We start from the raw sequence: 13,787 nt of genomic DNA on the forward strand, positions 1-13,787 counted from the left end.
CACCATGGCGCCCGGGCGCCCGACATGCTTCAGACGGCCTGTATGGCATACAAATCCTTTATCTGTGCAAATTATCATGTGGTGCTTCATTAAGGAAGAAAAGCAGAGCACAGGTTCCCATTTTTGGGCAACGGTTCCACCCAATTTCAATAACTTTAAATTATTCTTTTTAAAGACAATTTTCTATTAATGGCATGCATTAAATCTCTCAAACACATTCAAGACCAAGTAGGACTGGTCTCATGTAGCTTTAAATTTGCAGTTCTCTTACAAGTGAAATAATTAAACCAAAATAATGTGCAATGGTCTAGTCAATTTCAGCACCACATGGGACCAAGAGAAACAGTTGTAAATGAGGGGGAAAGGCATTTTCATTACAGCGAGTTTCATCCCTTCCTCCATCAGGCTTTCAAAGTTATCAAGCTACTATTGCTTGTTCAGGACTAGCGCTTCATTAGCGGTATATATGCACTAGTTGCAATGCAGAATTTGCTTTGTTTGCTCAATTTAATTGATCGTCTGTGCACCACATTAATTCCAAACATAGTTTACAACACTGTATAGGGCAATGGAAACATACTTTTGTCTTCCCAGATGAGACCTTATGTTCTAGCGCTGAAAACAAGCCTTGTGCTAATAGTGGGAGATGGGTGAAAAGGGAGCAGAGGGGTCTTCAGCATCAATCAGCATTTGAGCAATAAACGCCAGAGTGATCTCTTTGAGTAGTGCCAGTGGAAGAAGAGTATGGTAATTAATCCCTCCATGACTCAGCATGTAATGTCTCTTTAAAGGTAAAGGTAAAGGGACCCCTGACCATTAGGTCCAGTCGTGACCGACTCTGGGGTTGCGCGCTCATCTCGCATTATTGGCCGAGGGAGCCGGCGTATAGCTTCCAGGTCATGTGGCCAGCATGACAAAGCCGCTTCTGGCAGACCAGAGCAGCACATGGAAACGCCGTTTACCTTCCCGCTGTAGCGGTTCCTATTTATCTACTTGCATTTTGACGTGCTTTCGAACTGCTAGGTGGGCAGGAGCTGGGACCAAGCAATGGGAGCTCACCCCGTCACAGGGATTCGAACCGCCGACCTTCTGATCGGCAAGCCCTAGGCTCAGTGGTTTAACCACAGCGCCACCTGGGTCCCAATGTCTCTTTAGCTGGTTTCAAATCTAAGGGCCAAACTAGATGAGATATCCAGGGATCCATGTTTAGCTCTCATGCATTTTATTTAAAGTTAAAAAGCAGCCATACAGGACGGTGGTGGAGGGGATGGATAAAAGTCTGATAGGAACAGTGGTGCTGGAAAGGATGAGAGGGTTCATAGTCCAAGAGTCAGCCTGTGAAGTTTATTGAGAATTTGTAAAACTTACTATGATTGGGTACAAATATAATAATAAACAACAAGGAGAACTTAAGAACCTAAGAAGAACCCTGCTGGATCAGACCAAAGGCCCATTCTGCTCTTACAGTGGTCAACTAGATGTCTATGGGAAACGCAAGCAGAAACTGAATGCAGTGTTCTGTTGTTTCATACATGAGCCTTGAGTTTGTGTGCTGTCCCCTCCCCACTCCTGGTGTGGCCGTGAGGAAGAGATCTGAAATTTCAGCTTCCAATTTAATCTAACCTCAGTTAGCATTGTTTTTACCTCTAATCATTATTATGATTTGTTGAAACAAGGAAGCTTCATAAACTATTGTTTGAAGTTGGCCTGCTTCAGTAAACTATAGATAAGATCAGAAACGGGGAGGGGGGGTTTCAATTCAGCTTGCACTTTGTGAAATTATATCTGAAGCAAAAATCGGTTGTCCTGTTAAATTTGCACTTTTTCCAATTCTCCACTTGCAGTTCTCTAGCCAAGTGATGTGTATTAAAAATATGTATATTAAAGTGTTTGTAAAAATGCATTGTTGTTGTTGTTGTTTAGTCGTTTAGTCGTGTCCGACTCTTCGTGACCCCATGGACCATGGCACGCCAGGCACTCCTGTCTTCCACTGCCTCCCGCAGTTTGGTCAAACTCATGTTCGTAGCTTCGAGAACACTGTCCAACCATCTTGTCCTCTGTCGTCCCCTTCTCCTAGTGCCCTCAATCTTTCCCAACATCAGGGTCTTTTCCAAGGATTCTTCTCTTCTCGTGAGGTGGCCAAAGTATTGGAGCCTCAGCTTCACGATCTGTCCTTCCAGGGAGCACTCAGGGCTGATTTCCTTAAGAATGGATAGGTTTGATCTTCTTGCAGTCCATGGGACTCTCAAGAGTCTCCTCCAGCACCATAATTCAAAAGCATCAATTCTTCGGCGATCAGCCTTCTTTATGGTCCAGCTCTCACTTCCATACATCACTACTGGGAAAACCATAGCTTTAAGTATACGGACCTTTGTCTGCAAGGTGATGTCTCTGCTTTTTAAGATGCTGTCTAGGTTTGTCATTGCTTTTCTCCCAAGAAGCAGACGTCTTTTAATTTCGTGACTGCTGTCACCACCTGCAGTGATCAAGGAGCCCAAGAAAGTAAAATCTCTCACTGCCTCCATTTCTTCCCCTTCTATTTGCCAGGAGGTGATGGGACCAGTGGCCATGATCTTGGTTTTTTTGATGTTGAGCTTCAGACCATATTTTGCGCTCTGCTCTTTCACCCTCATTAAAAGGTTCTTTAATTCCTCCTCGCTTTCTGCCATCAAGGTTGTGTCATCTGCATATCTGAGGTTGTTGATATTTCTTCCGGCAATCTTAATTCCGGCTTGGGATTCATCTAGTCCAGCCTTTCGCATGATGAATTCTGCATATAAGTTAAATAAGCAGGGAGACAATATACAACCTTGTCGTACTCCTTTCCCAATTTTGAACCAATCAGTTGTTCCATATCCAGTTCTAACTGTAGCTTCTTGTCCCACATAGAAATTTCTCAGGAGACAGATGAGGTGATCAGGCACTCCCATTTCTTTAAGAACTTGCCATAGTTTGCTGTGGTCGACACAGTCAAAGGCTTTTGCATAGTCAATGAAGCAGAAGTAGACGTTTTTCTGGAACTCTCTAGCTTTCTCCATAATCCAGCGCATGTTTGCAATTTGGTCTCTGGTTCCTCTGCCTCTTCGAAATCCAGCTTGCACTTCTGGGAGTTCTCGGTCCACATACTGCCTAAGCCTGCCTTGTAGAATTTTAAGCATGACCTTGCTAGCGTGTGAAATGAGCGCAATTGTGCGGTAGTTGGAGCATTCTTTGGCACTGCCCTTCTTTGGAATTGGGATGTAGACTGATCTTCTCCAATCCTCTGGCTATTGCTGAGTTTTCCAAACTTGCTGGCATATTGGGTGTAGCACCTTAACAGCATCATCTTTTAAAATTTTAAATAGTTCAGCTGGGATATCATCACTTCCACTGGCCTTGTTATTAGCAATGCTTTCTAAGGCCCATTTGACTTCACTCTCCAAGATGTCTGGCTCAAGGTCAGCAGCCACACTACCTGAGGTGTACAAGACCTCCATATCTTTCTGGTATAATTCCTGTGTGTATTCTTGCCACCTCTTCTTGATGTCTTCTGCTTCTGTTAGGTCCTTACCACTTTTGTCCTTGATTATGGTAATCTTTGTACGAAATGTTCCTTTCATATCTCCAATTTTCTTGAACAGATCTCTGGTTTTCCCCATTCTATTGTTTTCCTCTATTTCTTTGCATTGCTCATTTAAGAAGACCCTCTTGTCTCTCCTTGCTGTTTTTTGGAAATCTGCATTCAGTTTCCTGTATCTTTCCCTATCTCCCTTGCATTTTGCTTGCCTCCTCTCCTCCGCTATTTGTAAGGCCTCATTGGACAGCCATTTTGCTTTCTTGCATTTCCTTTTCCTTGGGATGGTTTTCGTTGCTGCCTCCTGTATAATGTTACGAGCCTCCATCCATAGTTCTTCAGGCACTCTGCCCACCAAATCTAAATCCTTAAACCTGTTCCTCACTTCCACTGTGTATTCATAAGGGATTTGATTCAGATTGTATCTTACTGGCCCAGTGGTTTTTCCTACTTTCTTCAGTTTAAGCTGGAATTTTGCTATAAGAAGCTGATGATCTGAGTTACAGTCAGCTCCAGGTCTTGTTTTTGCTGACTGTATAGAGCTTCTCCATCTTTGGCTGCAGAGAATATAATCAATCTGATTTCGATGCTGCCCATTTGGTGATATCCATGTGTAGAGTCGTCTCTTGTGTTGTTGGAAGAGAGTGTTTGTGATGACCAGCTTGTTCTCTTGACAGAACTCTATTAGCCTTTGCCCTGCTTCATTTTGAACTCCAAGGCCAAACTTACCAGTTGTTCCTTTTATCTCTTGATTCCCTACTTTAGCATTCCAATCCCCTGTAATGAGAAGAACATCCTTCTTTGGTGTCATTTCTAGAAGGTGTTGTAGGTCTTCATAGAATTGGTCAATTTCACTTTCTTCAGCACCGGTAGTTGGTGCATAAACTTGGATTACTGTGATGTTAAAAGGTCTGCCTTGGATTCGTATCGAGATCATTCTGTCATTTTTGAGATTGCATCCCATTACAGCTTTTGCCACTCTTTTGTTGACTATGAGGGCCACTCCATTTCTTCTACGGGATTCTTGCCCACAGTAGTAGATATGATAGTCATCCGAACTGAATTCGCCCATTCCCTTCCATTTTAGTTCACTGATGCCCAGGATGTCAATATTTATTCTTGTCATCTCATTTTTGACCACATCCAGCTTACCTCCATCCATGGTTCTTACATTCCAGGTTCCTATGCAATATTTTCCTTTACAGCATCGGACTTTCCTTTCGCTTCCAGGCATATCCGCAACTGAGCGTCCTTTCGACTTTGGCCCAGCCGCTTCATCAGCTCTGAATCTACTTGTACTTGTCCTCCGCTCTTCCTCAGTAGCATGTTGGACGCCTTCCGACCTGAGGGGCTCATCTTCCAGCGTCATAACTTTTATATGCCTGTTGTCTTTGTCCATGGAGTTTTCTTGGCAGGGATACTGGAGTGGCTTGCCAGTTCCTTCTCCAGGTGGATCACGTTTAGTCAAAACTCTCCACTATGACCTGTCCATCTTGGGTGGCCCTGCATGGCATAGCTCATAGCTTCTCTGAGTTATTCAAGCCCCTTCGCCACGACAAGGCATTGATCCATGAAGGGGCGAATGCATAGAATGGTGAAAATGCATAAAAATGCATAGAATGGTGAAAATGATATGCATAAAAACATTATACTGGGGGAAATTGGTTTGCGTGTGTGTGCATTAGGCAAAATTCTATACAAAAATGCATGTACTTGGAGAAATTCACACAGAAATGCTGATGAATTTTCACAGGTTCTTAAAACAAAATACAACCTGCTGTGGCAGTTTCGCCAATACCCAGATAAGAGTAACCAGTTTGTCCACATTCAGACATAATACTTAACTGTTGTTCATTAAAAATGGAAGCAAAAACTTCTGATATTCCATGCCAGAGGAGAGGGGAGGATGAAGTGCACAAGCCAGAAACACACATAGGCTTGTATGCATAGGACATAATTTATTATTAGGTCTGAATAAGACCATACCAACAAGGCTTGAAGAAGAATGTCCCCAAGAAGTGCATTAAAGGCATGCTCATGTCATTTATGTTTTCAGGCAATGAATGTTCCTAACAACCTCCCTATTTTATATTTCAGGAACCTTTATTTATGTGACTGGCTCACCGGAGGCAAACACTAAGCCTATCATTTCTCGCCTCAGCAGCCCAGTCTTTACAAAACTCTCCAGCAATGCTCTATATTGCCAGGTAACTTTGTGATATTTCCTTGCCATCCTTTGCATAAGCAGTTTTTGTCTTCCTGTTTAGCCAACCGAATTAGACCATATGTTGCTTTTAGCCCAGGGTTGGGAAACATATAGGCCTCCATAGTTCTAGTTACAGGTAGGTAGCCGTGTTGGTCTGAGTCGAAACAAAATAAAAAAAATCCTTCAGTAGCACCTTAAAGACCAACAAAGTTTTTATTTTGGTATGAGCTTTCGTGTGCATGCACACTTGGTATCTGACGAAGTGTGCATGCACACGAAAGCTCATACCAAAATAAAAACTTTGTTGGTCTTTAAGGTGCTACTGAAGGATTTTTTTTATTATGTAGGCCTCCAGATGATGTTAGATTACAAGTCCCTTTATCCCCAGCCTGCATGGTCAACGGTCAGGGATAGGAATTTATACACCAACAACACCTGGAGGGCCAAGCCCAGCCCTAGCCCAATCCACCCCAACAGCAGCCTACAAGATGCCTTTGGGGAGGGTCAACACCAAACCTCAAGGGGTCTTTGGCATGGTATAACAAATGCCCTCACTCCATTGCCAATGTCCCTGTCCTTGCTGACACTGGCACCCACCCCACCACTGGAGAGCCCCTTGTGTCCCCCATCTTTCTCTTTGCAGCAGCAGCAGCATTGCTACTGCCCTTTTCCCTGTATTTCCCCCTCTGCCAGCTCTTGACTCTGAGAAAAGGCCAAATAAAGGTTCTTCTTCAGAACCAGGCATTCTGAGTGAGATGGACAGGAGAATGCCTGTGCTGTAACCTCAAGGTTTCTAAGTATTTGACAATAACAGATTAAAAGCCCAGTCAGGTTTTTTTTTGGGGGGGGGGAGAGACTGGAGGATGCTTGCAGGTCAGTTACATTAGATTTGTGATTAAAGAGTACATAGAAAGATACTTTGCATTCATAGTTGATTGTTATGTGATCTATTGAAGGGATTCATAATTTCATTTTAAAAATCCTTCCAACAGATGAGATTTTGGTATCAGTTGTCCCAGGATGCCCAGCTGAGTGTCTTTCTTCGAACTCCTGTTGATGGGGATTTGCAAAGCTTACATAACTCAAAGCCTTTCAAGAGCACAATGCAGTGGGCAAAAGCAAATGTCCTTTTAAAAAATATCACTGGCGATGAAATTATAGGACCTTTTCAGGTAAGCCCCTTACCTGCACCAAGGTGCAAGTGTACTCAAGTAGTTATTTGCTGTTGGTATTCCTCATTGCAAAATAACTTTAAAACTTTAACAATAACAATGTAGTTGGCTGGATCCGGATTAAGTCAGTTGTCCTAGTGGAAATAATTTGAAATTACTGTAAATCATAACTAATCTGTTCCATTGATCTAAGTAGGACTTAAATTCAACTAGCTTGATATGGATCCAACCCAATAATTTACTTCAGCTGAAATTAAAAATAAAGGAGAATGCTGCTAAATAGTATGGCACGTGTTAATAGGTATCTAAGATTGGTTTAGAAACAATTGCAGAATATTCAGAATTTTGCATTTCTAGAGATCATATTTATTCTAGTAGATAGTGTTATGGTAAGTAGCATTTAGAGAAGGACTTGCCAATTTCTCAGGAGCCATTATGATTTCTATACACTCATTCAGAGGCCAAACCCTTTTACAGCTAGTCAGACTCAGTAGGACAGTAGGAGGAAGAGCTTTCCAATGGTGTTGATATTCAGTTATATAAAAATTTTTAAATGATGTGACATTAAAATGTGGAATATCTTTTCTTACAAGGTTTGAAAAATATTTTATTTTTGGTATGAGTAAGACTTTCCACATACTTTGACTGAAATTTGGTAGGGCTGCCAGAGGCTAGATCAGGTTCATAGCAGGAGTAGGATCATCCTGATGTTGCTGGACTACACCTCCAATCATCCCTGACCCTTCTGGATGTGGCTAATGGGAACTGGAGTCCAACAGGAGGACCATGGGTTCCCCATTCTAGTCTATGCAAAACTGATCCTTTCAGCCACATTAATCATGCACAGCCTTTTTAGTAACTTCTTTTATGTTGTTCCACTTGCAGTGTTGTCACCATTTTTTGGTCCTGCAATATCCCAGTACCTGGCAAATATGATGTTATGTCTAAACTAACAACATAAGTAGGAATAGGCAAGCTCCCAACATCTCAATTCAGACTCGGCTGAATTGGACTTGTTCGACTTAAAAAATAAATAAATCAAATCTTGGGAAGGCCTGGTGAATTCTAGATGCTTTCTTCCCTGGTTGGACTCCGCTGCTGTGTACCTTCCCTACCTTCAGTTTTCCTCTGTCGCCTTGCAACTTCCTCCCTTTCCCTATCAGTGTGCAAAGGTGGGCATAAATGGCAGCTCTGTTGCCTAGGTTACCAGAGCCTTACCAATAGGACGTTTTTGAAGCCAAGATTGATTGAATTGTACTTGGCTAGGGCTTCTTACTCAAAGGCTTTTCCCACTCAGCCACTCCTTAGCTGCATTCCTTTGTGCAGGTTAGTTTTTTTCCTAGTCTGAGGAGCAGAGAGTTGAGCAGCGTAGGAGAGCAGGTGACAATGCAGGCCTTTAGCCTTCCCACTCCTATCTAGGGGGTGTTACACCCTGTTGTCAGTGCCCTAAGTTGCCATACATGTGTGTTAATAACTTGGCAGCTTTCCCACCAGTGACAATTATGGTATTGTCATTGACGGGCAATGTTTCTCTAGCCAAATTCTTTAAATGACATATGAATTCCTCAGAACACATCACTGCCGTTCCTCCCTTCCACTCCAACTCTCTGTGATTCTAATGTGGAGCCTTGTTGTTGTTGTTGTTGTTTAGTCGTTTAGTCGTGTCCGACTCTTCGTGACCCCATGGACCAGAGCACGCCAGGCACTCCTGTCTTCCACTGCCTCCCGTAGTTTGGTCAAACTCATGTTCGTAGCTTCGAGAACACTGTCCAACCATCTTGTCCTCTGTCGTCCCCTTCTCCTAGTGCCCTCAATCTTTCCCAACATCAGGGTCTTTTCCAAGGATTCTTCTCTTCTCATGAGGTGGCCAAAGTATTGGAGCCTCAGCTTCACGATCTGTCCTTCCAGGGAGCACTCAGGGCTGATTTCCTTAAGAATGGATAGGTTTGATCTTCTAGCAGTCCATGGGACTCTCAAGAGTCTCCTCCAGCACCATAATTCAAAAGCATCAATTCTTCGGCGATCAGCCTTCTTTATGGTCCAGCTCTCACTTCCATACATCACTACTGGGAAAACCATAGCTTTAACTATACGGACCTTTGTCGGCAAGGTGATGTCTCTGCTTTTTAAGATGCTGTCTAGGTTTGTCATTGCTTTTCTCCCAAGAAGCAGGCGTCTTTTAATTTCGTGACTGCTGTCACCATCTGCAGTGATCAAGGAGCCCAAGAAAGTAAAATCTCTCACTGCCTCCATTTCTTCCCCTTCTATTTGCCAGGAGGTGATGGGACCAGTGGCCATGATCTTGGTTTTTTTGATGTTGAGCTTCAGACCATATTTTGCGCTCTCCTCTTTCACCCTCATTAAAAGGTTCTTTAATTCCTCCTCACTTTCTGCCATCAAGGTTGTGTCATCTGCATATCTGAGGTTGTTGATATTTCTTCCGGCAATCTTAATTCCGGCTTGGGATTCATCTAGTCCAGCCTTTCGCATGATGAATTCTGCATATAAGTTAAATAAGCAGGGGGACAATATACATAATTTAGAACCCTTCAAAACTCTTCAGACGTTCATGTCCAGATATTGGTGCTTTTCTTTTTTTTAAACAACAACAGCAGCATCCATCAACACACCAGGAGTGGGGAGGGGACAGCACACAAACTCAAGGCTCATGTATGAAACAACAGAACACTGCATTCAGTTTCTGCTTGCGTTTCCCATAGACATCTAGTTGACCACTGTAAGAGCAGAATGTTTTTTGTGTACATTCTGGGGTGAAATCTAGATACATACAAAAAAACACTGTGAAAATGTTTTTTTTTAAAAAAAGTTTTAAAATATATATTGAATTTGCCATTAGCTCACAATCATCATCTAGTGTCACATTTGTATAATGTACTTAAAACACACTCAAAATGTTATATTTGCAGCTGTATAGCTGAGTCCCAAGTATAGGTTTTTGTACAAGTACCTATGTTTAGAGGATGCCTTAGAATCATGCATGTCAGAGTTTACATTTATTCAATGGCCAATGACAGATACTCAAGTATACCCTAAGAAGGGTGGGGCAAGCTTTGTTTGCCTCCATGCTGCCTTACATGCATGTCCAGTTGGTGCATATGCACATACAGTTATGTACATAAAGACTCAAATCACATATTTAATCTCTAGACTGTATATTGGAGGTCTTGGACCTCACGATTTGAGCCTGTGTACAAGGGTTTGTACATGAGTATTCCCCAATTAGACATAAGGGCCCTATGTGAATAGCTAGCGGTATTCAAAACAGTGAAGGAATATCAAGTAGGGAGTCTCTCAGTTCTCACCTCATGCAGGAGAATAATTTACAGAAGTATAATCGATGTAGTCCAATGAATCACATTATTCTGTGATTCAGTATGTGCAGAATTTGGCATGTGGTACAGAATCTGCTGACTGTCATGGAATCTGCAGAATCTAAGCTATGGATTTGTAAAGCCACCGAGCATTGATGGCCCACAAGATCAGGACAATTTTGCAAGCCTTTTTCCTGAGCACACAGCAACAAACATTGAATTGAACCCCCACTACTTCTGCAGACTGAAGAATGTATCGAATACATTAGCTGAAGGGAAATAAGAAGTATTGCTAGGCAGGAAAGGATTGGGGGTTATAGCCAACTAAAGTTTACTCATTGGGTGAAATTCAACTATGTTTTATTCAATGTAAACCTACTGGAATTAATGTGATTAAGAAAGTCATGCCCACTTATTTCAGTTGGTCTACTCTGAGTAGTACTAACATTGGAATCAAGCCATAGGAGGTTGCCTTGTGCCAAGTCAGATTTTTGTCCATCTAGTCTAGTACTGTTTTCTCTGACTGGGAGCTGATCTCCAGGGTCTCAAGCAGAGATCTTTTCTACCTCCTGCTACCTGATCCATTTATCTGGAAATACGAGGAATTCAGCCTTGGAACTTTTTACATACAAAGTATATGCTCTACCCCTGAGCCAAAAATATGGCAAATGTGTTCTGTAGATAATACTTAAGTTTTAGCCACTGTTTTTTTCTTGCAAGAAAATGTAACTGTGTTTTTTTAAGGGGCAACAATGTGGGAAACCTCTGATTCCTCATCTCTTTATTGTCCACCTGGATTGTTGGCATGTAAGAATGGAGACTGTATTACTTCTGACAAGTTTTGTGATTTCACTCCTGATTGCCCAGATGGCAGTGACGAAGCCCTGTGCTGTAAGTGAAAACACATTGATCTGTAATTCATGCTTAAAGATCTTTAAATGTGCATGTCAATAGCCTTATGGCTATTCCATTAGGAGGATCAGTTAATTAAGACAAACCACACAGAAGGTGAAGCACTTTCACCCAGTGTCTTTATTGATGTCTTTGTGTACAGTTGTGGCTACTTCTCAGATTAAAACCAAAATTGAAAATGACTTGTCAGAATAACAGAACCTCAGAAAGTGATATTTAGAGCTTCACTTTTCAAAGGAGGAATTCAGCTTTACTTTCAGCTTTGCTTTCTTAAAACAGTCTCCTCTCTCTTCTTAATACAGACACTCACAGTAGGGATCTATAGAGTTCTAACTGATTTGATAAGGATGATTCACACATGTCTGGCATGTGGAAACAGGAGCAAAGCTGGAGCTAGTGAACACGCCTTTTCAAAGCTAAATAATACTCTAGATGAGGCTTCCTCAACCTTGGCCCTCCAGATGTTTTTGGCCTACAGCTCCCATGATCCCTAGCTAGCAGGACCAGTGGTCAGGGATGATGGGAATTGTAGTCTCAAAACATCTGGAGGGCCGAGGTTGAGGAAGCTTGCTCCAGATCATGCATGGGCTTTCTTTGATCCCTTGGCCCACCAATTTGTTTATAAGTGTACAAGTTGTGCAAACTCTGTTTTGTTCACAGAACCAGATGCTCTTAGGTCTCCCTTCCCTGTGCAATCCCTTGCACTTCCCAATAACTGCCTTGGAAGGTTGAGGAACCTGCCAGAACAGCCTAGGAAGTGGTGTGGTGGTTGCAGGAGAGCATCAGAACAGCACTTTCTAATTAGGCACCTTCCAATTCACCTGCCCTTCCAACTGCATCTTGTCCTTCTGTATACACTGGTTGCTAACCTGTAAGATAAATTGATGCAGACTGAAATAAATATCTATATTCCAGCTGCTAAATGTGACTTTGAAACAGACAGCTGTGGCTGGATGGAAACAGCCAGGGGTGATGCATTTGATTGGGTAAGGAGCTCCAGAAGCAGTCTACCCCCTGCTTTCCAGAAGCAAGCTCCAGCACAGGACCACACCTATAACCAACCTGCAGGTAAGGTCTTACTCATGGCCAGCTTCAGGTGTGACTGGGATCTCAGCACAATATTCTTTGGTGGCTCCTATCCTATATCAGGGGGTTTCTCTGGGATGTTTTCCTGATGGTTATGGTGAGCAGCAGCATCTGCACTCCAATTATCAGGGGATGACTAAGTCTTGGAGCCACCACCATTTTAATTTCCCACAATACAGTATTGGGGGCATTCTAGGGATGAAAATGGCGGTGACTCCTAGACCCAGCCACCTGGCACTTATTGGCAAACCAGGAAAAAAAAGCATTATTTTAAAAGTAAATACAGGACATGTGGCTAAGGTTGCTACATAGTCATGCCAGGGATGATCTCAATTAATCTAAGTAGGAAAACCATCCATAGGTGCAATTTTATGCCAGAAAACTTTTCAAGGGATATGTATGGCTTTTTTTCTTTATTATGTTTTTAGATATGTTGTAAGCCACCAAGAGTTGCTGTGAAAACGCAGTCAGATGGGCGGGATATAAATAATAAAATTATTATTAATAATAATTATTATATGTAAGGTAAAGGTAAAGGGACCCCTGACCATTAGGTCCAGTCGTGACCGACTCTGGGGTTGCGGCGCTCATCTTGCGTTATTGGCCAAGGGAGCCGGCATAGACCTTCTGGGTCATGTGGCCAGCATGACAAAGCTGCTTCTGGCGAACCAGAGCAGCGCACGGAAATACCGTTTACCTTCCCGCTTGGAGCGGTACCTATTTATCTACTTGCACTTTGACGTGCTTTCGAACTGCTAGGTTGGCAGGAGCTGGGACCGAACAACGGGAGCTCACCCCGTCGTGGGGATTTGAACTGCCAACTTTCTGATCGGCAAGCCCTAGGCTCTGTGGTTTAACCCACAGCGCCACACGCGTATATGTACTTAGTTTCATTTTGCTCTTTTTAACAGGCCACTTTATGTTCATTCTAAGAAACAGCAGCAGCATCTCACAGACTGCACAGCTCCAAAGCCCAAAATTCAGCCAGGCTGGATCAGGTTGCACAATGACCTTCTGGTATGAATGAAGTTTGATTTTTGTGTTTAGGGAAAGACACGGCTGCCTTTGAAATGAAAAAGAGGATAGTGTTTGTCATTGTATGTGCTTTGTTCTACAATATGTGCAATGCATTTTTAGTATTTGTTTTGAAAGTAAAAGGTGAAGGGAACCCTGACCATTAGGTCCAGTCGTGACCGACTCTGGGGTTGCGACGCTCATCTCACATTATTGGCTGAGGGAGCCGGCGTACAGCTTCCAGGTCATGTGGCCAGCATGTCAAAGCCGCTTCTGGCAAACCAGAGCAGCGCACAGAAACGCCGTTTACCTTCTCGCTGTAGCGATACTTATTTATCTACTTGCACTTTGACGTGCTTTTGAACTGCTAGGTTGGAGGAGCTGGGACCGAGCAAAGGGAGCTCACCCTGTCACGGGGATTCGAACCGCTGACCTTCTGATCGGCCAGCCCTAGGCTCCATTGTTTAACCCACAGCGCTGTAGACTTGGTTAAATTCACTACCCAAGAAAAA

At 42.9% G+C, this 13,787-nt stretch overlaps 1 protein-coding gene across 1 annotated transcript in view; it reads left to right on the forward strand.

The window, feature by feature from the left end:
* Positions 1-13,787, forward strand: part of MALRD1 (MAM and LDL receptor class A domain containing 1) — a 268,805-nt gene that overhangs the window by 51,561 nt on the left and 203,457 nt on the right. Inside the window, exons 12-17 of the mRNA XM_088654242.1 lie at positions 5,651-5,760; positions 6,752-7,032; positions 7,817-7,857; positions 11,008-11,154; positions 12,091-12,243; positions 13,173-13,278. Coding sequence (XP_088510368.1) covers positions 5,651-5,760; positions 6,752-7,032; positions 7,817-7,857; positions 11,008-11,154; positions 12,091-12,243; positions 13,173-13,278 — 838 coding nt within the window. The remainder of the gene's footprint in view (positions 1-5,650; positions 5,761-6,751; positions 7,033-7,816; positions 7,858-11,007; positions 11,155-12,090; positions 12,244-13,172; positions 13,279-13,787) is intronic.

This window comes from Zootoca vivipara, chromosome 11, assembly GCF_965207765.1.
Source record: "Zootoca vivipara chromosome 11, rZooViv2.hap1.1, whole genome shotgun sequence".
NCBI classification, from domain to species: domain Eukaryota; kingdom Metazoa; phylum Chordata; class Lepidosauria; order Squamata; family Lacertidae; genus Zootoca; species Zootoca vivipara.